Source organism: Chiloscyllium punctatum, chromosome 16 (assembly GCF_047496795.1).
Source record: "Chiloscyllium punctatum isolate Juve2018m chromosome 16, sChiPun1.3, whole genome shotgun sequence".
Lineage (NCBI taxonomy): Eukaryota > Metazoa > Chordata > Chondrichthyes > Orectolobiformes > Hemiscylliidae > Chiloscyllium > Chiloscyllium punctatum.
Genome location: NC_092754.1, coordinates 14,430,946 through 14,458,820, shown reverse-complemented (window position 1 = coordinate 14,458,820; position 27,875 = coordinate 14,430,946). Strand labels below are relative to the sequence as shown.

At 39.7% G+C, this 27,875-nt stretch overlaps 1 protein-coding gene across 1 annotated transcript; it reads left to right on the top strand.

The window, feature by feature from the left end:
* LOC140486980 (streptomycin biosynthesis protein StrI-like) lies at nt 1–27,875 on the top strand. The gene is made up of 9 exons (XM_072586277.1): nt 1–1,648; nt 15,318–15,902; nt 16,880–16,950; nt 18,492–18,600; nt 19,509–19,636; nt 20,860–20,967; nt 23,795–23,913; nt 24,687–24,843; nt 26,728–27,875. Exons 1-9 carry the CDS (start codon nt 1,395–1,397, stop codon nt 26,874–26,876), a joined length of 1,680 nt encoding a protein of 559 aa, XP_072442378.1. The 5' UTR covers nt 1–1,394; the 3' UTR covers nt 26,877–27,875.

The window sequence follows — 27,875 nt, the reverse complement described above, 5'->3', positions numbered from 1 at the left end:
TTCCACATCCGGAAGGGGAGGGGAATGGATGCGGTTTTCAATAGCGATAATGCGTGCATTTGGATGAGAAACTAATGGGCCGGCAGTAGAACTACCGAGGGCCTTTACTGCTTTGCTTTTAATTTGTTTGCCACGGAGCCGCCAGAAAGTTGAAGCTCAGCGATTCGAGCTGCATCAGGCCTGCACCAGAACCTGGACACGAAATAAATACTCGGTTGAAAGAGGGAGAAGACAAGCAGTAAATAAATAAACTGCACGGAGGCAGAAAAGCAGCCAAGTGAAGAGAGAGAGAGAGAGAGAAGATTTATCAGGCGAAACAGGAGATAATCAGGGAAGGGCTGGAGGGAGAGAAGGAAACCCCAGTGTAGGGAGAGGGAGATATCCAGGAAAGGGAGAAAGAGGTAAAAGAGGGCAAGGCGGTGAGCGGAAATTGAACCAGACACGAGGGAGAGGGTTCGACATCAGAGGAAGATATAAACAACCGTGGTCACAGAGGGAGAAAAGTAAACCAGGGAAGGAGGAGATAAACAGTGGAGGAGGTCTAACGAAACGGAAAGTGGGAGTGCGTGGAATAACAAACTGCAGAGGGAGGAAGAGATGGAAGGGAAAGAAGTATAACGAAACTAGTTCAGGAGCAAATTCTAAACTTGAGGAAGAATAGCAGAAACTGAAGAGGGGCACTCAAATAAGAGGAAAGGGGCTATTTTAGAACCTGCAAAGAAGAGATGAAAGAACTGAATTGAGCAATTTGCAGAAGGGGAGAAGGAAGGTCCAGAAGGGACTACAGGCATCTGGTGAAAACAAGACATCTTATTAACATTGCAGAAGGCAAGATCAAGAGCAGTGAGATACTGAGAAAAAGGAACGCGGAGAATATTAATAAGGACCACAAAGTGAAGAGGATGAAACAGGTGAAGCAGACAGGTCAACGGGGAGCAATATAGCATAAGTAGGGTGATGATGTCTAAATTAAAGCAAGAGAAAAACCTGTGAGAAAGAGATTATCAAATAGTGAATACAGAGAATATAATGTAAAACAGCTAATGAAGAAATACAGAAATCTGAACAAGAGGGAATAAATGTGTGCAGTGGAGAAGTATAAAATATCAGAAGAAAAGAATTTATTTGAAAATATTTAAATGCAAATCAGGGAATCGGTAAAGGTCTGAAATCAGTTTTAAAAAAGACTTGCATGCTATGACATTATGCAAATAGAACAAAGGAAGTTAGAAGACATTGAAAGGGAGGAGTAAATGTTGATGGGATAAAGGGAAGGTTACAAAGACTACTCATTGCACAGTACAGAGGCAGATAGTTATTGGGATCGTTGGAGAGGAAAGGTTGTTGTGATATTGAAAAATAACCTGAAAAGTAGAAGCAATAGTATTTTAAACATGGGAAGGAAGAAAAAATCTCTGCATGATTATGCTGCTGAATTCTGTGACCTGTCAGTGAAAAGGCATGTTGTTGAGCAAAAGGAAGGAGGCGAAAGAGATTTGGTGGAGATTTTATATTGTAAATCCTGTGAGATTCCGATGAGTGCCCGGAGGGACCGTATTTTAGAACATTTGGCATCGGCTAGGCACTACCGCAACAAACGACTGGAGAAGCATACCTCAGCCAGGCTTCATGCAACCACATTACTCATGTAAGTTAAACAAATTGCTTTGAGAAATTGTGCGAAGTGTCAACACATCTACGAGGTTGTTCACCTGTCGCTTTGTTGTATGCATGCACCTCACAATGCAACAAATGCACTAATTCAGCCAAGATGGTTTGAAACATGCATCATGCAAAACTGTAATCCTTTATTAAATTATCTGCAGTTTGACTAGCCAATACCTTAAATGACCGTGTGTGTTTCAGAGAACAACAGGGTCCTAGGTTTGATTACTATGTTCATTTCTCTGATTTGAACTGGGTGGTGGCAGGAATGCTATGTTCAGGACCAAGTTGAGAGTAACTGTGATACCCCATATGGTTAAATATTCTGCTGATATTTGCTGTCTCATCCCTGTCTCATGAATGACCAAGTTAGGTGAGATATCGAAATGACACTTTAACCTTTTCTCAGCAAGGATCCACACCTTGGGCAAAAACAGAAAAATGAAGTAAGAATTGAGAGGTTTGGACTTTGGCTGAGAGTGTTGATAAAGAAGAGAAGACTTCTCAGGTAGCAATGTAGTAATGTTTTGATGCAGACTATTTGTTCTAAACAAGGTGCAATTGGGTACATTTTAAAGGAGTATATTTTGTTTCTGTAACATGTTGCTGTCAAGTATATGGTCAGTTGGATAAGCAGCAGTATTTGTGTTAAATCAAAGATAAAGTTGACAGAGTCTTACTAGACTCTAGGGCTGCTCTGTCATTAGAGTGAGACAACTGATGTTGATTTAATCCGAGGGTCACCATGCCTCAGGAGAAGGGAGAGATTGAAAAGGAGCGTCCCTCGTGGTAACCTTAGCTGATGCGGGATTTGAACCCATGCTATTGACGTTACTTTGCATCACAAACCAGCTGTCCTGCCAACTGAACTAACCAATCTCCTGTGAGAGAAGCAGAGCTCAAGAAATCAGAGGGCCCCAGGTTTAATTTTTAGTCTGCATTGCTGAGCTGATGTCAACTAGGAAAAGCATTGCAATTGGCTTCCTCACTTCCAGATGAGGGAAAAAGACAACATCAATCAGAATAAGAGGTTCAGTGCGCTTGGTGGGTACTGTATAAGAGTCAGTTTTGATCCTACCAGTGGTTGAATACCAGCTTACTGTAAAGAATGACCAATTAGGTGAAGAACAGCAAAACATGGGAAATGGTGAATCAAAGATCTGTATCAACAAAGATGGGGGCATCCATTGTATTGGAGAAGAAGGTCTGAAAACTCCCTTATTTTGCTAAAAATCTTCTTTTAAATCCTGGGTTATCTAAATAACCACATCATCGCATTTATTAAAAAAAAAGTATATGCTGCTGATCACTGATTCCCCTAAGCTCATCATAACATCCTCTTCCTCTATCTCTCTCATGCAGTCTTATTCTATCAGATAGGGGAATTCTTCCCTTCATCCTTGTCTGTTGGCTTGTGAATTATTTTTTCCCCTCTTGATCTTTGTCTCCCTCTTTCTTTTTTGTCACTCATTAGCCACTGCCCCGACCATGATAACTCTCTTTCTTTTAACTTGGCCCTCTCCCAGGTGGTCTAAATTACTTTCTATCCATTGATGCATATGCTTTGCAATCTTAGCCAAGGGCTTGCGCAGATCCTATTCTTATTATGTAGAGTAATGTACTTCAGAGATCAGTCCTTTTACTGAATTGTTCTGCATCGTAAGATGCATTGCTGAGGAGATATAATTATCTTACTTTGTTTCAAGTTCTTTCTCATTTCCTGCTTTCCCTTTCAATGAAATCTCCTGTTGACCAGTTGCAAGCAATGGTCATGGACGGATTGCACTGATAAACATTTGGCATATGGCCTGCAGCCTGCTTTCTGCACTGATATAAGAAATAATTGAGGTGTTTAAAAGGCAACTTTTCCAACCGTATTCAACCCACAGTGCTAGATTAGATAACAGTGACTAGATTAGATTACTTAGTGTGGAAACAGGCCCTTCAGCCCAACAAGTCCATGCCGACCCACCGAAGTGCAACCCACCCAGACCCTTTCCCCTACATTCACCCCTTCACCTAACACTACGGGCAATTTAGCATGGTCAATTCACCTAACCTGCACATTTTTGGACTGTGGGAGGAAACCGGAGCACCCGGAGGAAACCCATGATGACACTGGGAGAATGTGCAAACTCCACACAGTTAGTTGCTGAGGCAGGAACTGAACCCAGGTCTCTGGTGCTGTGAGGCAGCAGTGCTAACCACTGTACCACCGTGCCGCCCATTATTTTACAGGCCCTTCGGCCCAACAAGTCCACACCTACCCTCCGAAGAGCAACCCACCCAGACCCATTCCGCTACATCTACATTTGTGGGTGGCACAGTGGTTAGCACTGCTGCCTCACAGCGCCTGAGACCCGGGTTCAATTCCCGCCTCAGGCGACTGACTGTGTGGAGTTTGCGTGTTCTCCCCATGTCTGCATGGGTTTCCTCCCACCGTCCAAAGATGTGCAGGTCAGGTGAATTGGCCATGCTAAATTGCCCATAGTGTTAGCTAAGGGGTAAATGTAGGGGTCTGGGTGGGTTGTACTTCGGCGGGTCGGTGTGGACTTGTTGGGCCGAAGGGCCTGTTTCCACACTGTAATGTAATCTAATCTAATCTAACACTACAGGCAATTTAGCATGGCCAATTCACCTAACCTGCACATTTTTGGACTGTGGAAGGAAACCGGAGCACCCAGAGGAAACCCACTCAGACACTGGAAGAATGTGCAAACTCCACACAGACAGTTGCGTGAGGTGGGAATCGAACCCGGGTCTCTGGCGCTGTGAGGCAGCAGTGCTAACCACTGTGCCACCGTGCTGCCCAGTGCTTTACCACCAATATTTGAAAATGTCTGCACTATTGTAATTTAGAAAACATAACTAGTTTGTGCACAGTAAGCTCCCACAACCAATATGATGATCACAAGATAATCTCTTTATAATGTTGGTTAAGGGGTGGACATTCACTTAGAACATTGAGGAGAACTTTGCTTATCTTTTAATTAGTTCTTGGGATCCTTTATATTCATAGGGCAGACAGATCCTTGATTACCTGAAAGGTTCCATCTCGAGTAGGATCACACTCCATCAGTAGTCTACTGGAGTGATATATAGAGGAACCTCAATTATCTGAATGAGATGGGTGGACACTATTTTGTTTGGATAATTGATTGTTTGGGTAATTGATTTTCTCTGGGGCTCGGAATTTTCTGCGAAGTCTGCGCCCCGTTCAGGAGACTAGGCAGCAGCACACCACATGAGACCCCACCTGCCCCCACTGCCTGCGTAACCCCAACCCTCGCTCCCCCCAACTCCATCCAACACCGTGCCCCCACCTGCCCCAACCCTGCAGCCCCAACACTGCACCCCAGTTCAATCCCTGTCTGTGCCCCTGTCCCCTGTCCAACCCCCCCCCCACCCCCCAGGCCCGCCCCGCCCCGCAGCCAGACGGGACACCAATAGTAAGACTGCTGCTGCCTTTTTGGGGGTAAGTCTCCAACTAGCGAGCGCTCGTGCGCACAACTTGTTACTGCAACTTTTTGACATGTTCCACCTTTACCCTGTACAGGACAATGTTGGAGAGATTACCTGGGGAAGGGGGGTTTAGGGTACACCCTTGTGTAGAACTCCAGGGAAAGTGTTGGGGGAGAGTGAGAGAGGGCGGGAGGTCAGTCATTTAGAGACAGTGCCTGGACCGTCCAGGACTGTTCTCTGCAGCATTTCAGTGAGCAGAGTTTGTTTTTCATCATTGTACCTGTAAACAAGAGATGTGATCAGGGTTGAAACAGCTCTTTGATGTAATGTTTCTATCGGGAACTTGAGATCCCTTTTGGATAATCCGATATTCGGATAATCGAGATTTCTCTGTAGTCTATTCTGTCAACATCAATGGTTATCTTTTTCGAAAAAATAAGTGCAAAACCTTGCGCTCATGCAGACCATCGGACAGCTTCATTTTACCCCTGTAGCTCCCTTAATATAGAACCTTAAGATCAGAAAGTCACTTTGCCTAAACTGTTGGATAAAACCACCACCTAGTGTGTTACCGGGCTACACAAACTGAACAGTCGTCAGTGCTGCCTCTGATTTTTGCTGAATTAGCTGACCTTAGTAAGGGCGACAGTATAAACATGGCATTTCCTCTCAGTGCCTGTAGATTAGGCATGGGCAGTAAAACAGTCATGGTTCCTCCTCCTATTTAGTCTTCAATGATTCTTAGTAAAAAGCAAGGATGTGTTAGCCCTAAGAAAGAGATTGGGCTGTCATGGTTGACAAGTTGATATTTCCTTGTGGCAAAGGTACGTGGCAAGCCTCATGTCATCATCTGGAAACATCTCAGAAGTGCTTCATTTCACAAACTTAACCTATTATTGAAATGTAGGTGGCCAGCAGGCAGAACTTTAGTTTAACGTTTCGTGCAAGATGAAATATCTGATGCCTCGGCATTCTTTCAGTACTGGAATGAAGTGTCAACGCTAAGGAAGGCCCTCGGGTATTGAACATTCAACTATCCGACATGTGCAAGATCAGTGGATTGGGCATCAACAAAGTCAGTTTTTAATAACTTACACTGTTAAATTCATGAATTTTCTTTTTGTTTGCTGAATTGGTTTAAAAAAAAATTCAAATCTTAAAACAAAGGTTCCTCCAGGTGAAGAAAAGTTATCTGGCTTCCCGTCTTTTATTCCCCCTCAGTCAGTCACAGCGAGTATTTTCTTTCTGGAAAGCACATAGTTATTACACTTCAATTAAAGTGTAGTACTCATCAAAATTAAGGAGTCCATTATAAGTGAGTGAAAGAATAAAATTAATTTTGTGATCCAACTCCAAGAGAAGTAATACAGCACAATATCACATACGCGCAGGTATGAAGCTTAAGAAGGGGAGAGTGACTAGTTTAAAAAGGAAGATAAAAGCATATTTAGTTTAAAGGTTCTTAGTTCCTCGTTTTGAGATTTGAACCTGAGACTGTGGCTGTTTAGTTGATGTCCTGTTTCTCTAGCAAGCATCGGAATTTGTGGAACCTTGAGGTCCCAGTGAATGGGTGTTTCTCTGAGCTCTGTTTTTGGTGCTGGTTTAAAAGAGGCAGAGACTGTCTTTCAGTTTTGAATTCTCTGTTCATGCCAAAAGCTGTTCACCTGAAATATAGTTGTGTATCCCTATATTTGGTGTCATTGTTTATTTCAAGCTGACCTTTCATCTGCAATGTGATCTAGTGAGTGGGACAATTTTTAGTAGTAATTTCTTACTAAATTTTCCTTTTTGTTTAATTTAACAATTATCTAGTGATTGCACTTTAAGAGAAGATGTGTTGTATTCCACTCTTAAAACATGCTGCATAGGTTCTCTGAGAAAAGCTTTTGTAGCTTTGCCAGGTTGACACCGCATTTTTAGTTATGGCATGCCTCTCTGCACACTTCATTGAATCGGGGGTTGATCCCTGCCCTAATGTCGTGGAAGAGTGAAGGATATGCCAGTCTGAGGTTTCGGATTGTGTTGGACTGCAATTCTGCTGCTGCTACTGGCCCACAGCTCCTCATGCATGTCCAGTCTTGAGATGCTAAATCTGTTCAAAGTCTGTCATACTTAACATAATGATAGAGCCACACAAAATGGTAGAGAGTATTCCTAGTTTGAAGATGAGACTTCACATTTACCTTCAAGGTTTGTGCTGTGGCCACTCTTAACAGTACTGACAGGTGCATTTGCGGCAGACAGATTGGTGAGGATGGGATCAAGTTTGTTTCCCTCTTGTTGGTTCAACCACCTTTGGCAGATGCAGTCCAGCATTAATGCCTTTTAGGACTCTACCAATTTGGTTAGAAGTAATGCTGCCAAGCTGCTCTTTGAAGTGATACTGCAGTGATGGTCTGGGGCATTATTTATGAGTATGATACCATACTTTGACCATGTCAGACTATTGCTTGACTAGTCTGGGAGACAGCTCTCCCAAATTTGGAATAGCCTCCAGATGTTTGTAAGGAGGGCTTTGCAGGGTTAACAGGGCTATTGTTTGCCTTTGTAATTTTCAGAGTCAAGGCAGTTTAATTCCTTTTTTGAGACTTTTAAGGTGGGGGGAAGGGGTGAAAGGCATTGAAGTGGCTGATATCAGTCATGATCGTATTGAATGACAGAGCAGACTTGGTTGGCAGAATGGTCCACTTCAATTCCTATCTTCCTATCCCAGTGTATGAAGTTACTTGAAATGTGTAAATTAAAATAGGAAACCAAGGTTTCTTGACTAAGTTTCACAGCCTTTTGATAAAATGTTAATTCCAGCTCAGTCTGTATTTATTTATCTCCCATTTGTTTCATGGGTTTGCCAAGTAAGGGTGTTAAAATCTGATTGGGCCAGGAACAGTAGCACAGGCTGTCTGATATGCTGAGGATAACCACTGTGGTCTTTTGTTTCCCCCTTTTCTTCAAACAATTTCAATCCATGAAAGATTCCAGATTTTGAAATCACTTGATTGAAGTTGTGACTCAGTAGTCCATATTTTACCACAATCATGGCAGCTTACATGCAGAGCAAGAATGGCATTGCAAAGACATAGTTGTTAAATAGTCTTTTGAGGCTGAAAGGCCAACTCAGGTCATTCTAAGAGTAAGATTGCAACTGTTCTTCTCTGTAAAACCTACAAGAAGGTTTTATCATCCAGCCAATAACATTCAAACAGTGCTTTTAATGTAATAAAACATCAGTTCATTTCCCCATAGTGGTTGGTAAGTGGCTAGATTCACAAGAATATAACATTTTACAATATCCTGTGATTATTGGAGTCTCTTAGAAATGTCCGTGCACTGTGTGAATATTTGGAGGTTGCCATTTGGCTTGATTCCATCTTTTTCAAGTCCCTTTCTTGCCTTTGAGTTTAGATAATGTTACGAATTTTCTACAAATTTACCTAGGTTGTTTGTGGACCAGGTTTTCCCCTCTTGGTTTTTTTTCCCAATGCTAAAATCATGAAATAAAGCAGATTTTTAACATGACAGTTATAAACTAAAACTAATCATCTTTGGATCTAAGCCTAGGTAGCTGAGCTTGGAAAGATGCTCATGGAAGCAAACCCGAGGAGAGGGACATTTGGAAGAAAAAAAATCATCTTTCACTTTTCGTCTCCGGGCCTCACTGGAGCCCATCTTTCATAGTATCAAGTTAACATTGAATGTAACTAGTTCAAATACATAGGATTCGTGATAGCTAACTAACAAATAAATGACTAAAAATAAAAATGAATTATTGTTCCCAGAATCTTGCAGAAGAGAGTCTTGGCTGATCTGAGCTGATCTGAGAAATGTGTTGCATTTCCCTTTCCATGCTTATTTATGCTGACTATATTCAAAGCAACAATCAATTTGTGTGGATAAGTTTCTTTTGATTACATTGTTTGATCTCTTCTGGCATTGGCATGTTTTTGAGATGTACAGAGTGTTCCTTACATTGTCTTCAATTGCTTAGTTGACACTGGCATCAAGGTTCAGTTAACAAAGTAGTGCCATTTGATATTGGGAAGAAAGTGAGCTGTTCAGCTTTCTGAGCCTGCTCTGCTGATAAATTTAATCAAGGCCAGTATCTCCAATTCTACTTTTTATTTCCTGGTTTTGCTTGTATTCCTTTCTAACATACTTAACAGAAATCTAAGAGATGCAATTTGTCTTGGTATTCGCATTGAGGATATGCTATAAGTCACTCAAGCTTCCTGTGTATCGGTTAATTCTGTTATACATAATGAACCTCCCTGTGTATGGGTTAATTCTGTTATACATAATGAACCTGAGGCAGAGGAAGCCTTCAAACACGCTTCAAGACCTGGTCTAGTGTTTTAACTGAGTCAACATCAACTGAGTTGGACAAAATGGAAGACCACATTGCATTGCAATGACCTGAATGCTGCAACCATTCCCAGAAGGGATACATTTGTAAACATTTTCTTATAGGCAAGAGGGTATCAATTTAGCACAGGCAGCAAATGTTTATTTTCTTTGAATAGTGTTTTGGAATTGTGATCTCCCCTCTCCTTCACGATTTTTATTCTGTTCTGTGGATCCATTGGAAGAAGAGTAAATTATGATCTTTGGTTTTCAAAGTGATGATATGTCCACATTAAAGGATGGATCTTCATTTCCCTCTGAAGTTGAGTTGTTGAGGACCCGCAAATGCTTGTTTACGTGGGCTGACGTAATTCTACTGGGTAAGCAGTTAATGTGTCTTTTTTTTTTGTTGGAGCAGCTGAAGATGTTTCTAAAATTATTGTTCAGAGAATGCTAAGACCTTCTTTGTTCTTCTTTGACACCCTTTGTGACTCCTGTAGTGGTCTACTTTTATTTAGCATTTTTAAGTTTAAAAATAGCTCTTTTCTTTTGCATCTTTCTAGTTTATTCAGGGGATGTGTGACTGAGCCAACTTATATTGTTGTCCTTGAGAAGGTAATGGTGAACTGCTTTCTTGAACCACTGCATCCATTTGGTGTAGGTAGACCCTCAATATTTTTACGGAAGGAGTCCTATGATTTTGACCCAGGAATACTGAAGGAACAGCGATATGTTATGAGGTCAGAATGATGTGGCTTGGAGAGGGATCTCAAGTGGTTTTAGTTGTGTATTCTAATTCACTTTTGTCCAGAAAGTGTTGACATATACTGTGTGTAGTTTCACACTTGCTCACTAATAACTTAGTTGTTCTTCATATCCCAGCTTCAACGTTGAGTACCCAATGCATTGCAAGAATATCACAACCAGGCTCAATTGAGGCACTGTGGCCAGAGTTGCTGGTTTCATTGATGGGTATGAACCTTCTCTGGATTTGGATTCTGATTCTGATGGCATCCATGTACAGATTTCAAGGAGTTGCTGGATTCTAATGGAGTCAAATTAGCACCCACTCATCCCCACATACCCAAACACATATTTCTGTATTGCACCTCCGTGTTCTACTTCAGCTATCATAAATGTCTTTTTCTGCATTTCTATACTTGAGAGTCCAAGTAAGGGTGTAAAATCTAATTGGGCCATCTGCCAATCAGCAGAAAAAGCCTTGCATTTATAATATATTCTTCTGAGGGAATGAAGAGAATGTTTTAAAATATGCAATTATCAAATATACTGGATGGATCCTCTCTAGTTTTGTTTTATTTTAGAAAAATAAATCTTATTAGATTACTGGGCTGGTTGGAAGATCAAACAGGATGTGATTCTTGGAAAATGAGAAAGCTGTGAATCATTGATTGTGTAGGGCCATGAAGTTCTTGATTTGATGCATTTTGAAGTGCGATGACACAGGTAGAAGTAGCAGCTGTTGCTATAAATGCCTATTAGCTCAGCTTGAGAGGAGATCAAATTATTATATTCTCAGAAGTTGCTTTTGTCTTCAAGGCCCCATTGGATTTTTTGCTGATTTATTTATAGGGGATTGAATTGCATAAGAATTATGACAGAGAAACAGTTCATTTTTCTCAACAGGTCCATACTAGTGTTTATGCTGCACACAAGCAGCTCTCATCTTACTTAATCTTAGGCTGTCATCTGTGTTGCTTTATTACTGTTCTCTTTCCATCTCTATTGATTCTCTTGCAAATCGCATTTGTCAGGTGCCTACGTCTAGAAAAGTGCTCTACAAAGTAATGTCAAAGATGACCAAGGTAGTTGCTGAATAGTAGGGGAAAATCTGAAAGCCAGTAAATAATAGTTACAGCAGATGAATTTATCAGTATTACTTGTTTCCTTCCTGTCTTTAACTTCTTACAAATTACCTTTTGTTGATTTCTTTAAGTAGTTTTCCCAAGATGATTTGAAATTCTCATAAAACGTAGACTCTTCATTTCTTGCACAGCTTTTGTTTGTTTATTCTTACATCCTTTTTCGGTTCTTTTGTGTGCCCCCATTGTCTGGGGAGTGAAGAGTATGTAGCTCTTGTACCATTATTGCTTTTTGGTTTAAGGAATGAAAATAACATTATCCATTCCAGTTGTACTTGCATTTATGTTCCATAACTAACATAGTTAAAAACATTCCAAGGACTAATATAAAATAAAATCTGACATAGCTCACTTAGAGAAGTATTAAAACATAGGTGACCAAAAACTCCCTTAAGGAGGTAGGTTTCAAGGGCTTTCTTAAAGGAGAAAAGGCGCAGATATATAGGAGGGAATTCCAGATCTTAGATCTAGATGACTGAAAACGCAGCTATGGCAGAACATTGAAGCTTTGGATCTGCAAGAGGCTGGAGTTGGAGAAATGGATGAATTGTAATTAGCTCAGTCAACATTTAAGAAAAGATTGGATAAGGAAACTTGCTGCTGTTGAAAAACATAGATGTTATTTGGAGCAATTTATAAAATATGGTGCAGCAAGGGAAGAAATCAAAAAATGTCTTGTGTAAAATGCACACGTACAGTGCGCAAGCTTTGCTTCCGTTTGGCTTGGTTTTTGGTCATGATTTGTACCAACTATTCTGACTGGCTAAGTCAGCATTTTCTGTTCAGCCTTGTGTCAATTTGTCCGTAGTAGTTGCACGCTATGACCAGTAAGTGGCTTTTGAAATGTTTGAGATTTTATTTCTCAACTCTTGTCCTCTGATATATGCTTTAGTAACCATTTGTTTTTCATCTGTAGGCTGGGGGCATGTCATGGGCAAATTACTGGTGTCATTTATGTTGTAAAGCACTGAACTTATTTTTAAATGAAGCTTTCACACAGGCAGCGAGGGAGTCTTACTTATCGCTTTCTTGAGGGCAAAAATGAAAATGGAAGAATATATTTTTTTTAGAAATCATGCATGGTACCTTTGTAGTGAATACTTTTAATGGTAGTGACTTTCTTTCTGGGCAAATGTAGAAACTATTCATCAAACAAGACTTTACAAACTAACAGTGAGCTGACTGACACATAAGTCACATAGGTGGTTGTGAAAAAGATAATATGCAACAAGACCTGGACTGCATCTAGGCCAGGGCTAATATTACTATCATTACTCAGCAAGTAACATTCTTGCCGCACAAGTGCTAGGAAATGATATTTCCAACAAGAGAATCGAACCATCAGCCCTTAATATTCAATAGCATTACCATCACTGAGTGCCCCATTATCAACATTGAGAGTTACATTGACTAGTAACTGAACTGGACCAAACACATTTATCACCATTTCTTCACTGTCACTGCATCTAAATCCTGGAAGTCCCTACATCCCATGGACTACACGGTTTAAGAACACAGCCCACCACCACTATGATGGGACGATTGCTGGGATAACTTGGTCTGAATCACACCATTTGTTTTAATATTTTTCACTCAGTCAACAAATTGGCAGCAGCTTTTCCCATTGGTATAACTTTTTAGAATAAAAAGGATTTTTGCCAGGTTTCTTTTGTCAAAAATAGTTCATTATAAAACAAAAGTCGTTTCTCAAAACAAGTGGCAAAACTGATCAGTAACTAAGCTATGATCCGACATTGAACCATATCCCTTTTTAATTCCAAAAGGCAGCCATGGTGCAAAAGACACACGCTGCAAAGTTAATATTTAAAAAAGGCTAAATTAAAACATGATTATTAGCTGATGGTCTGAAAAACAAAAGATAGAATTTGACATATTTTCTCAGTCCACCAAGTTTCTCTTTGATGGAATTGAATTGAATTGCTGTCAACTATAGATTGACAGGTAAGCTTTGGCTCCGATGGTTATCAGACTGGTTCCAATGCTTCGATAAGCAATCCCAGTTTAGCTTTACAAAGTTTACAAAAAACTGAAAATATTGAGTTGTGAAAAATTTATGGAGCTTTCAAATAACTGCAAGCAATACAGAATTTCAGAAGGGAAAATTGCCTTTGCTGCAAGCTTTGAAAACTTCTTTTTCTGACTTCTGGAATAGAAGCAAAGACCAGAAGAGGTTGAGTGGCAACAATTGGTGCAGGATCCCAGAGTCTTTTCTTAACAGGCTTTCAAGGACATTGAAGTTGTTACATATGTTTATTTATGGGTGCTGGTTTAAAGATGAAATTATATTTAAGACATCCAGAGAATTTGCCATTGTTCCTCAAGTAGTGTAATGCAATCTTTAAAATGCACTTGAGCAATTGGAACAGGTACAATGGTTGAGATTTTCATCCAAGGGATAACATTATATAATTAGGCATTCAGCATAGTGTCTAGCCTGTATTCATAAATCCCATGTGGATTTGAACTATGTATCATCTTAAGCAAGATGAGAGTGCTGTCATTTCAGCCAAGCTGACAGATCGGCTAGTTTTACAATGTTCCCATTTCCTAATTTAAAATTATCCAAAGCTTTTATTAGAACAATTTCATTCCATGTCATTTTACAATGTATCTGTACAGTTAATGCGCCAGATTTCTGTCGTCGGCCAAGTAATCTTGAAGTCACCCCTGAAGTGTGGCATTCTCAGAGCATTCTTCCAACTAATAGGATTATAAACAAACTGGAGTAAAGCATTGCAGTTCCAAAAAATCCACTTTGCACAACTCTCTTGCCAATGATTGTGAGCTGACTTTTCTTTTGTTCTGTTTTGTTTTCCTTTCTCATTAATTACAGTGTTTAGGGCACTCTGGATTTTAATACTCACAGCAAAGCTCCAAAATTGAAACAAAGATTTGGCTAGAATTTGAATATCTATGAGTGACTTCAAGAGTGCTGTCCATGTGCTGAAGTGGCATTTAAGGATCAAGCTGTTTTTCTTCCTAGTTTTCTCCCTTCATTGCAATAGTGACCACACATCAAAAGCATTGCTTGCCTACAAATCATCATTGATTTCTTGAGATTATGGAAGGCACTGTTTAATTGCAAGTCTTTTTACAGTGGAATAATTGTGCTAGGTGGGTATGGTGTGCTTTTTAAAGTTCCTCATTTTAAATAAGTTACTTCACAAATAGAGTCATAGAGATGTACAGCATGGAAACAGACCCTTTGGTCCAACCTGTCCATGCCGACCAGATATCCCAACCCAATCTAGTCCCACCTGCCAGCACCTGGCTCATATCCCTCCAAACCCTTCCTATTCATATCCCCATCCAAATGACCCTGAATAATGTGTTGACAAGCTATCTGATCTGGTAGAGCAAGGAAATGTCACAGTGCTGTTCAATTCTGTTCTGTTCTTTCACACACAAGCAGATACATCCAGTAAGGTTAATTGAATCACCAGGATAATAGTGCATGTGAACACATACAGTCCCCTCCCCTCTCCCCCTTGTGTTGGCCAATTCAATTGAGAACAGGTGTAACTGTATCCTGCCATAATAGCTGATTCAAATAAAAGTAAAATACTATGGTTGCTAGAAATCTAAGATGATAACAGATCATCTGAAGAAACTCAACAGGTCTGCCAACATCTGTCCAGAGAAACAGAGTCAGGTTTTAAATCCAATGACTTCTTTAGAGTTGGTACAGTTCGATCCTGAAAAAGAGTCATTTGAGACATGAAAGGTTATCTCTGTTTTTCTCTTTCAACATCTGGTACCACACCTGCTGAGATGGTGCAGCATGTTTCTATTTCTTGTCTAATTTAATCCTGGAATATTTGTGATCGTCAGCTCAATTGTACTCTGCATTTTTCAAGTGAATTTTTGTGAGTGCGGGAGTTAGTAGACATCAAAGATTATATAATTTTTAAGTTATCTAATATTTTGCTGCTATATTCTCTTTCCTAGGTCTCCTCCTGTAGACTTTGCTGCTGGTATGTCCGTGCTCGATCAATCTGTTCTACCGCAGTCGTCATCTTTTGTGTTTCAACCCAACCCCTGTTCCACCAGCTTCAGCAACAACGTTTCATCTCCAGTGTCTCACCATCAGAATATGATCTCATTTAGAACCAGTGTATCCAACTCCACCACTAATACGGTGACTATCCGCCATGACATGTCTACCTTAAACTCCCCATCACGTTCATCACCTTTATATAATGGCTTCCAAGTCCTTGGTCATTCACAATCTTCGAGACCCAGTGGGCAAAGGCACATTCTTCCTGAAGCTTCCAATAATGTTGCGCCCAACATGGCAATGGGGCGATATGGGAATGGTGGTTTGATGGGCAGCCGGATTGGACTGGCACTGTTTGGCGCGTGCAGTGGCAACAGAGCTTTGTTTAAAAGCATTGAAGAGGAAAGTGACTGCTGCTTGCTGTACATTGTGGAGGATTGCATCCAGGATTTGGAATGTGCCTTCAGCACGGACATACTTGCAAACACCAGGGTGTTACGGGGGCAGGACGCTGAGATTGTGCTCAATGACGAACGGTACGATTGTGAGCTATGTATTAATTCTGCACAGACCTGCTTGTTTTGGAGCAATGAGTTTCTCTGATGGGGTCAGCAGGATAGTTAGGATAGATTAGTTTGCTGTGGTTTTTGAGAGTTTGCTTGATGGCTGAATGGGTGGAATCTCCAATTCATTTTCCTTAAATTGATAAGTTGTTTTGTTCTTCCTTGGTTTAACATTCAAGGAGAATGTGAATAACGATGCATAAGTTTGCACTGTTGGCACCCAGGATGTGCACTGATGGCCTTTTTAGACCTTTTCACACCTTTTGTAAGATTGTATCAATTCTTTGTTTCCTTCTTTATTGCTTTACATTCTCTGCAAGACCACTCAGCCACAGATCTGACTAAAATGTCCAAAAATCATAGAAATCTGGAGAGCAAGTATCTGCCAAGGGAAGGATATGATCTTAGAGGAAATTATTTTTTACTTAGAATCTGTATTCGTTTACTAATGGAAGTTTTGTTGCTTGACAGGAGCAGAATAGACTGTAAATTCAGGCTGTGTCTCTTGCTAACGATTTCTTGAACTAGTTTGTAGACAGCAAAGCCCTTTAAAGTTCTCATCCTTGTGAATCTGGTTGAGAACAGCTAACTTAGCATAGAATCTGATTGGACTTGATCAGCTGCTCTTTAGTAAGTGGATTCAGATTCCACTTCAGCATCCAGATGTAGAATATAGAGCAGAAAACTCCATTTGTTCATATTTGATTCCACAATATCATTAGAACCTTTGTGTTACTGTTTTCCCATGCTTCGACTGTATATAATGCTTGAATGATGCCAGGTACTTTGACTAGCACCAACAGCCATTTAATAGTCTTCAGTCACAGTGCTGTAAGTTTAATCGTCATGGACTGGTTACAGTTGAATTTTAAAAATAATTGAGATCTTCAATGCACTTCAAGTTAATCGACACAGATTCCTAACCATTTCCCATACTGTTGTTTATGCAGCGTCTCAGGAATTATTATTTGTTCATTGGCAGAAGAAGGCTCGGAAATAGTCCTGGATGCTTTACGTGCAGGTATGGTGTGTCTGAATGATAAATATAGCATGGAATTTAAGAGACAAGGAATGGTAATATTGAGGAGGTAACTTTTGCCAGTTTGCTGGAAAGGTTAAGGGACCCTACATTGGGCACCGTGGTTTTGAATCATCTAGGTTGTCCTACAGTTGATCCCAAACCTGTACTAGTTGTTTTTTGGGTGGGATTCTATGTCAGTCTCGATATGGAGAAGACATAGGGAAATGATCTGTCAGTAATGATCTTTGTGAGCCTGTCAGTAGTTTCTGCTGGAACATATATTTGGTGAGGATGAGGATTTATCATGATGCCCTGTGTTTTTATATAGCTTTTTGATTTTTTTTGTGTAATTGATTGCCACTTGGTTAAGATGTTGGCATAGTTGTTTCCACCCGTGTAACTGCAGCACCATCTTTGAAGGGGAAGGGGGACCAGAGCAATGTTAAGTAGAAATGCACTGTTAACAAAAAAGAAAATTGAGATGGATGCATTATGTGATTACCAAGTTTGAGCAGTACTTTGAAATTAAATGGTTTCTAATTGTTTATTTATATGAACTGAGGTTATAGACTCAATTAGCTGATGTGCATTGGTCATTGTTTTGTGGCTTTTCAGTACTGCATATTTCCTGTCTGTATTAAGAAATGCGATTTCTACAGCCCTTTTTGAAAAAAAACCTTTAAGATCAGGAACTGTTCTTTTTGAAGTACAGAAGAGCTCTCCACATGCAGAAAATACTAGAGCCACAAGTTGATTTTGCCACAAAGAAAATTACAGACTATTAACCCCAGCTAGATTAGTGATCATTTTAAAATTATTGTAATGTTTACTTTATGTGGGTTAGAGTTTGTACCCTTAAAAGGCCACACATCTACCATTTACCGATAGAATTGATACATCATAATTTGATGGATATACTGTTTCTATGTTTATAAAATGGCATACCCTCTGAATTTATGCCACAAAATTTCTGTGAGGCTTTTTATCCCTTATTTTTCTCCTCTTGTCCCTGAAGATAAATGACTTGTGCTACAAGGATTGAAAACCCTGAAGTACCTCATTTGAGTGGCCACTGTTCAACTGAGAGCATAGGTTGTCAGGTGGAGATTATTTGACTGAATTTATAATGGCAAATACTATCCACACTTCACATTCAGATGCACTGTCCTGCAAGCTTTCCTTCAGAAAGTTGGATTTCCTTTGCACGTTGAGTGTTTTTTACCCTTAAAACTCTAGCAAACAAAAACTCATCCATTTCTGATAAATGTCTTCCAGCATCTCTTTTACATTCCTGCACAGGATACAAATTGAAGTTTTTTACCTAAAAAATGAATGTTTTCTTCTCTCTAACTGGGTTCACGAAAGATTTTGTGTTATAACAATCACCTTGATCTTCGAGCGCTAACCTCACCAGCCTAATTTCCTGATAGCATACAATTTGGAAGCTATTTTGCTGTGCTTAGCCAGAGTGCTGTGAAATTTTATTGTATTCTAAACAGTGGTACTATGAGGTAAATGAATTTGTTTTCTTTGTGTTTCAGGTAAAGGAGTATTCTGTGAAAAGTTACTGAGTTTAGACAAGCAAATGGCTGAGTCATGTTTTGATGAAGCTGCAAGATGTGGGCAACCTCTAGTCTGTGGTCTATATAAGTGAGTAAACCCTAAAAAAAGGGATCATTGCTAGAATTTTATATATATGTAGGTTGTTGCATTGATAGCGTATTTGCTAAGTCAAAGAGTAGGTTCAGTATGGGCCCAGTGTTGGCAAATGGGACGGTACTAGGTTAGGATATCTGGTTGGCATGGACGAACTGGACCAAAGGGTCTGTTTCTGAGTTGTACATCGCTGACTATAAACGTATTGCCCAATGTGTACAAAGCATGAAGACTCAACTTGTTCTCAACCTCTGTGTCACTCCCAGATCTTAGCAAGCTAAAGGAGGGGGAAAGGAAAAATTCAGTTAGGAGTCCTGTTCCTGACCACAGCTAGAAAGTGCATGTGTAAGTACATGTTTGTGTGTCCACCAACTGGACTGGCCTAGCAATAATGCCTCCTGAAATCTTGGCATTTACTTAGCTTATACTGGATTAGTGGTGCTGGAAGAGCACAGCAGTTCAGGCAGCATCCAACGAGCAGCTCGTTGGATGCTGCCTGAACTGTTGTGCTCTTCCAGCACCACTAATCCAGTATTTGCTTTCCAGCATCTGCAGTCATTGTTTTTACCTCATTTACTTAGCTTATGCTTGGAAAGTGGTGACTTGCATGTGATATTGAAAGTGGAAATTAGAAAGAAAAGACGAAAAGCAGGAAAGTCTGATATATTTTATTTGTAAACATGTTCTTAAGACATGTAATATTTTTGATGATCACCCCATTTTCTCCATCGTGACCTCTTAATTCTACTCTTGGAATGCTGGCAAGTGATTTTGGGAATCTGAATGGATTTTTAAGCTTCCAAAACACAGTTTTAAACAATTATTTGCTATTCTCCTGTAATAACATCCTTTATTACTAATGTGTTGTTTGACATGAATGTCTCTTTTCTGTCTCTATGCAGACGTTTTGATCCAGCTGTGCAGTTCTTGTACAAGAAGGTTCACAATAAAGCTCTAGGGAGGATTCAACGAATAGTCAGTGTCAGTAGAACCTTCCCGTCTCCATCTCTAAGCTATATCAAAAAAGCAGGTATGGACTTGGAAAAGTAAATTGCAAACAGGTTAGTTCTGTGTATCTGCAAATCTGTTGAAAATGTTGATTTGGAGAAACAATTTGAGGTAAATCAAAAAGCTGAACATATGTAATAAAACAAAAATACATTGGCAATATACAACAGGTTGCAACATTTATAGAGGGATAATACTTCTGATGGGAGTCTGGTTTATGATGTAGCATTAACCTGTATTATTGGTTTTCACTGCATGTTGAACTTGATACTTATTTTCTCTCTCATTGTGGAAGTTATTCTGTGACAGATTTGTTTTGCCAACTCCTTTGTTACAATGTATGCGACCATTATCCTACTGCATCTCATTAGGCTTTAGTATATCCTACTCCCAATCATTATTGACAGGGAACTGTGTGTTCCTGTTGTGTATTGCTAATAGATAAGGTGTAGAACTCTCTCCCATCCTCTTCCTTCATCCACTTCCTTTTTGCTGTCTCAGCACACTAGAAGTGCATAATGATAGAATAATATAGTGGATCATTGAGCATGTGTATTTAAATAACCGTTCATCTAGGCAATTGTTGAATTATTGCAAACAAGTGATAATTTTACCCAAGTAAAATAAACCCCAGAGACACTTGGATTCACATTATGCGGTAATTACTGTATTAGAGCTATTGCCGGTGATGCTCAGCAGTAAGATGTGAATGGTGAACAATTTGGAAATTGAGCTTTGGCATCAGTTTGTTACATTGAATAATGTAGGCATATTAACACTTCTGTATGCCTTCAAGAGAGAGCTAGACTGTTTCTTGGTGCCAGTAGAGATTGCATAATACAGAAGCCAATGGATAATCAGATAATAAGCATACTGCTTCATATATGATCTGTCATGGTTTCAATATCACCTGAAGTAGCCTGTTAGTCTTTCTCCCTGCTTTATTGAACCTTAGTGGGCTCTTTTTTTAGCCTCAGAAGAGATTTCAATTTTGCTGCAGTGGGTGGTCATGAATTCAACAGCAAACTTGATGTACTAGTTAATTGGTTTCGTTTCTGTTTCTTAGCTTGCTGTGTATCTCGAGATTGAACAAGATTGGTAATCTGTTCAGACTTTGTTGTCTTGTGATGTTTCAGCCTTTTCTATTGCTGAAACCTTCTCAAGACTCTAAAATCCTTATTATTGTAGCTACCTGATCTACTGTTTTATGCGGACAAATCCATTTAAATTGTTCTTTTTAAACAGGTGGGATATTCTACGATGGTGTAGTACATGACCTAGATACTATCTGCTGGCTACTTGGGGAAAACGCTCCAGATACCATATTTTCATTGGGTCATGCCTTCTGCCAAGGTAGAAACTGGTTGAAAGTTTAATAAACAGTTCTTGTAGCAAAAATCTTGTCTGCAAGTGCTAAGAGGAAGTATCTTCACAATAATAGATTTAAATCTGTTTCATCCAATTAATTTCTTGGTCTGATTCATGAATTTGAATCTAGGAAATACCTTCAAATTAAACCTTAAATATTGATTTGGAGAGGGGACGAGGATAGATGTTTTGACTTGTGACAACCCAGCTACTCTTTTGTGCACCTGATTTAGGGAGTATTTATTTTAGATATGTTTCATATCATTTTTCTCCTTGGTTAGTTCTCATGTGAAAGGTTATTGGACAAGGTGGTGACAAAATGATAATGTCACTTGACTAAATTTCTGGTAATTTGGATTCCAGTCCCCTATGGCAGCTGGAAAGTTCGAATTCGATTATCAGAACTAAAAAATGAATCTAAAAGTGATGTAACCACTGATGATTGTATTACAACCCATTTGATTCACTAATGTCCTTTAGGAAAGGAAATCTGCCATTCTTACCTAGTCTGGCCAACAGCATTGTGGTTAACTTTAAACTGCTCACTAAAATGACCTAGTAAGCCAATTAGATATATTAAAACTGCTACAAAAGCTGATAAAGGGAAAGAAACAGGACCAACCACTATTGATCAAGGCACTGGAAAAGCCACAGCAAACTCGGCCCTGTGGACCCTTCAGTGTCCTTCTGTGAGGGCTTGTTCCAAAATTGAGTGAACCATCCCACAAACTAGAGCAGACACAGTCTGATATTGTCATAATTACAGAATCATACCTCACTGACTGGGTATGTCTTGACCCACCAGCAGGATAGATCAGAGATGATAGTTCAGTGGTATATAATCTTGCCCAGAGTTGCCTTGAGAATTCTAAACATTGACTCCAGACTCTGTGAAATCTCATAACATCAGATCAAGCATGCAGTGGGACAGAATCTGAACACATTTAACAGCTTAGAACTGGGCATCCAGGAGATGCTATGGGCCATCAGCAGTAGCAGAATTCTAATCAAACAGTTCAGAATTGTTAGGGTACATCTCCAGGACAGGTGGGACATAAACCTGGACCTTCTGAACCAGAGTTAAGAACACCACTATTGCACCACAAGACCCTAGCAGAATTATATTCAACCACACTCAGCATCCTGTGAATGAATAAACCGCCCAACAATACCATCAAGCTGTGTTCAATACAGAATACAGTTGGCATTCCAGGAGCAGCACAAGGCATAAAAATGAGGTATCAATCTGCTAAACTTACAACACATGAGTGCCCAGCAGCCAAACAGCAGAAGCAGCATGCAATATACAGGATTAAGTATCTCCACAGAGAGCTGCTCAGATCTAAGCTCTGCTGTATTGCCACATCCATTTATGGTAGTGAACAATTAAACAACTGATACAAGGGGGCTTCAAAAATTGCTGTATTAGTCCACTCTTGATCTTTAGTAAAGTGATGAAAGAGGTCACCAACAATGCTATCAAGTGGCACTTGCAAGTAAATAATCTGTCACTGATGGTCGGTTTTGATTCCACGAGGGCCACTCAGGTCCTTAAATCTCTCCACCATCCCCCCTAAAAAAAAGAAAGCATGGACAAAAGAGCTGAACTTTTTGAAGTGTAGCTGCTATTGTAATATAAAAAACATGTTTTTTATAGACAAGAACACAATCAGCAATGGGATGATGACCTTAGGATCTGTATTAGTGATCTGAAACAAACAAAAACAGAAATTGCTGGGGAAACCCGGCACATCTGGCACTATTTGTGGAGGGAGAATCATAGTTAACATTTCAAATCCAGTGACCCATCTTTGGAGTTAGTGATTCTTTATTCATGCAGAACTAGTGATTCTGTATTAGTGATGTTTGTTTTGGGATAAAAATTGGCTAGGAGGCAGGGAGGCCCCTGCTTTTTGAGTTGGTGTCATGGATTCTTTTATATTCATCTGAGAGAGCAGTTAGCACCTGAAAGGTAGCACTGGTAGTAGTGCCGCACCCTCTCAGTACTGCATTGGCATGTCAACATAAATATTATGCTTAGATACCTGGAGTGGGACTTGAATTCCACAGCCTTTTCACTTAGTGTCAAGTGTGTTACCCACTGAGCCATTGCCAAATAGTGAAGATACATACTGATGAAGATTGGCACATTGGTGAAGAGGAGAAAACGCAGTATTCATCCTTATTGCTATTGAGTGTCTCTTAATGGGATGAATTTGTGTGAAAATTTATAGAAGCCCTCATGGTGGAATAACCTACTGATACTATGTGGTCTTGTGTGGGAAGAATTGCTGCATATGTGTGATAATATCTGGACCTTGACACCAGTGAAAGTAAGCACAGTAAGAGGATCAACAAATATTGATGGGGGTGATGTGAAGGAAGTGTGATATGACATTTCCTGCACTCCACTTGGCGCTAAGCTCAGATTAAGGGTTTAGTATGATCCCTGATCATCACAGGCTATATTCAAATGTTATATCTCCTGTTATTATTTACTGCAGTTTAAAATCCTGTTAAACATGTTGTGATTTTGCCAATTTTTAAACTTCCAAGCGAATACCATTATGTGGCTACAACATCTGATTGAATGGTGTCTGCCACAATATCTATACTTGCAAAGGAAAAGGTTAAGAAAGCTGGTGAATAAAGAAATCCTCCTTTCTTTAAAAAAAAGTGAATGATTGCCAGGAAGTAAATGATAGAGTTTAGAACGATTCTAAAATGAGTAAGAGACAGCTACCTTTTGAGATGAATGCAGTTTTGCAAAGCATGCAGAAGTTAACTACAACCTGTTTTCTACTCCTAATAGATATTGCAGCACTGAAGGATGCTGACACAGTCTCAGTCAGCATGAAATTTGCCAGTGGTGCTATAGTCACGCTTGATGTTAGCCAGCATTGTACACGCAGCATTGACCAGAGATTGGAAGTAAGTCGTTATCTCATTGACAGCGACTATTCGTTACATCTAAACCCTTGATAATTTTTTCTTTATCTCTCACTGTTTGTCCTGTTTACCCTTTTATTTATTGTGCATGCACAATATTACTTAGCCTGAAAATGCTGTTTCTAACTTTGGTACAGTTTTCACAATTCTGGATTTTGTTTGTGGAAGAGCATCCCAGTGGTCAATTCTGTGATTGTCCTACATTGTTTCACACAAAGACAATTCCAGTGGAGTGAGGGCTGCTTGCTGCGTAATCATCATCAAGAGTAGAAATAGTTGCAAATTATTCCCTTGCACATTCTCCCCGTGTCTATGTGGATTTCCTCCGGGTGCTCCGGTTTCCTCCCACAATCCAAAAATGTGCAGGTTAGGTGAATTGGCCATGCTAAATTGCCCGTAGTATTAGGTGTAGGGGTAAATGTAGGGGAATGGGTCTGGGTGGGTTGTGCTTCGGCGGGTTGGTGTGGACTTGTTGGGCCGAAGGGCCTGTTTCCACACTGTAAGTAATCTAATCTAAACTTGGCACTGTTTAGGATGGCTGGTACACTTACCATTTTTACTGCTGCATATGACGTACAAAAATGAATTTCAAGGTTATCATATTAGAACTGCTATTTATTCTTCCACCTGTGTATGTGCTATCCATATTTGGGGGGATGGGGGTGGTGGTAATCTTCCCACCTTGAGAAATAGCATGAAGCATGATTAAATGGCATGTACGCCAACATTTGTTTTGTTTTTGAATTCTTTTTAAGGTTCATGGATCAGAAGGAACACTAAGGATGGACAATCAGAGTGCCCTTGGAATAACTGAGCAGGGCACACCAAGACCTGTGTGCTCCCAATTGCATTATGACCGATACAAAGATGCTTACAGAGATCTGGTGAAACACTTCCTCAAAACTCTGAAAGGTTAGCAAAAGAACAGAAGTGTTCCAATGTGATAGATCTATACTTTTATTTTGGATTGTAAAAGCAGTTTACTTATGAATAGATTAGTTCATCAGTAATCCAGAAACGAAGGATGGTCTTTCAGAAGATTCAGAGTCCTTAGTAAAGCTGATGTTCACCAGATTCTCTGTCATTTTGTGGATTAAATGTCAGCTTGGTTTCAATACATAGCATTCTGATCTCTAGTCAGAAGATTTGTAGGTTCCAGCCCCCTGCAATACTTGTGCTCATAATTGAACTGGATATCTCATGTGGCATGCTGTATTTTGGAGATTCTGCCTTTTGCATGAAATTCAATCATTAAATCAAGGTTAAAGTGAGTATAATGATTCCATGATGTATTTTTATGGAAGAGTTTTCCCATTAGCAGGTGAATTGGTCAGTTGTTTTGTTGCTGGATAAGTCTTACTGTGAGCCGTTGGTTGTTGCAAAAGAGTAACTTTATGAAGAGCTGGCAGATTTGCCTAGCTTACGCTAGAGAATGAATTTTCATGATTGAAAAGCAGTTCAGAAATTAAAGATGTCTCGGCTATTAAATAAAAAAGAAGGAAGTAAATTTTTGGGAACTAGAATCATCTTGGACTGGTTCTGGAAGAATTGAATATCTTCTCGAAGGACGGTGTAACTAATATCTACAAAATGTGTTTTTGGTTGAACTAAGCAACAAAGGAAATGTTCTGTTTTGTGATCAAGTATAATTTGCCTGTAAAATAGTATTTAGTCCATCACACTTTTATCCCTTTGTTACAGTAAGAGACTTAAAATGTCAAATTGTGTTATGACATTTTTTAAGTATTAACTGGAATATTGAATTTATTTCTGAGTTATCAGTCTGCATTGAGATTGTTGCACCATCTAACCCCTCAATTTCTGACACCTTAATTTCCCAATTCTGCCTTTCTTTCCTTTCATACCTGATAGTTATAGGATCTACATTTTTTTCCACCTTGTACAAGTTGTCGCAGTGAAAAATCATAAGACTATTTAAATCTGCAGAGAGAACCACACAACTGAGTATTACCCTTCCTGCATGTGTAAGTTTAATTCCGGAGTAAGTCACTACAAGTTTATCCTAAATCTTAAAATTGGCTTTATAAATGCATGCAAACTCTCTCATACCATATATAGCTTGAGGAAAGTCTATTCTTAGCTGATTGTAGTTGGAATCATATATCCCAACAAAAGTCCTTTACTTTGGCAGAAATGGAAAATAAATCAAAAGGCTTGAATTTTATAAAAAGTATGTTTCACAACTTCAGAACATCCCAAAGTACTTCTCAGATAATGAAGCAGTTTTAAAATGTAGTCTTTGTTTAATTGGAAATGAAGCAGCCAGTTTGTGTACAGCTGTCTCGTACTAACACCAACAAGATAATGATCAGATTGTTTGATTTAGTGATATTGGTTGCGCATTTAAAAATGGCTAGAATTCTAAGGAGAGTTCTTCTGCTCAACCTTGAAATAGTGCCACAGTTTTTTTATGCTTACCTGAGGGGGCCAACTGAGCTTTGATTTCACATCTCACCCTATATTTTGCTGATGTGACACTTCCTCAGCGTCGGCTTAAATTTTGTGTTTCCAATCTGAGTGCTATTTGTACCCAATGTTCTAACTCGATAAGTGAGCCACGGCTGATGGATAAAGAATGAATAGGTTGCAGGAGTGCTGTTTTACTGTACCCCAAGCAGAGTCCCATCCTTAAGGTGAAAGAAAGAGAGAAGCAGGGAGGAGCAATACTGGTGGTGGTGGGCACTGGACTGGAGCTCAGGGTTTGACAGTTTTTCACTTGTCGCTTACTTTAGAAACTACTTTGTTTTTGATTGATTGTTTGATCTCCTCCCTCAGGGAAGGAAGAGCCATTTATCACAAAGGAGAATTTCTTGTGGACAATTCAGGTTGCAGCGGCTGCAGAACAGTCTTGGAGGAATGGTTCAGCAGTGGATCTGCGGAATGAAGCCCTGGATGGCACTGTTATTAAAACTGAAGTGCCCTGAAAGAAACAACATAAGGAGGTTGAAGACCATGTTTAATTACAGTCTGCAGCAGTAACTCATTGGATTGGGGGTGGGGGAGCAGTGAAAAAATAAAATGGAACAGAGAGCTGATTCATAAACTGTTCATTCCTCTTGTGAACCAATACTTCTAAAGGAAAAGTTTTATTCTGAGTCGTGGGTTCAACTGATAGCAAGTAGACCAGCCTGATATGGATGTCAGGGAGGTTTGGGGGTGGCAGGAGACCAGGAACAGGATGTTTGAAGGAATGAGTTAACCCACTGTGCAGATTTGAACCTGCAATATCCCACTGAGAACCTATTGCTGTACTAACACTCAGTAGTTGGCCAAATCCAACACTGAATATTGCACAGGAGAAAGTGGGAGCTCCAACACCAGGAAGTTTCCGTAGGGTCAGTAGAAATGTGTTGTACCTCCTTCCCTTATGGCCCCTCATGTCATACTGCAATTGCCTGTTTCATGTGCTTTTCAGCAGCAAACAACAGCTGATTATTCTGTCCATTATCTGTCTGAGTGTTTTGAACCTCAGAACAATGCACATGGAACTCAGGTGCTTCTGTGTAGGTGAGGCCCTCGCAACAGTACATCAAGGCTGTGTGTTAAGGTTGTCTTTAAAGGCCTAGGTTAAATATTTATTCATTCGTCTATCATGGGATTAACTTTTTTTAAACATCTGCCCATAAATAAGAAGCATTTTTCCATGTTTTACTGATTTGATGGCAGTGCATTAATATGGGTACTGTATGTGTAACCGATTGGAGTCGGTGTTTGCACGGATTTCTTTTGCTGTACTTTAGCTGCAATACTGGCATTTTTACAATCCTGTAACTTAAATAATTTAACAAAATTTGATCTAATGTAGGTTGAAAACGCAATTTATTTAGAGATATGTGCTTTTATATTTGTAATTATTGGACAGATTAGGATTGCTTCTAAACATGAATACAGTTGCTGAACTCCTACCAATGACACAGCTAGAA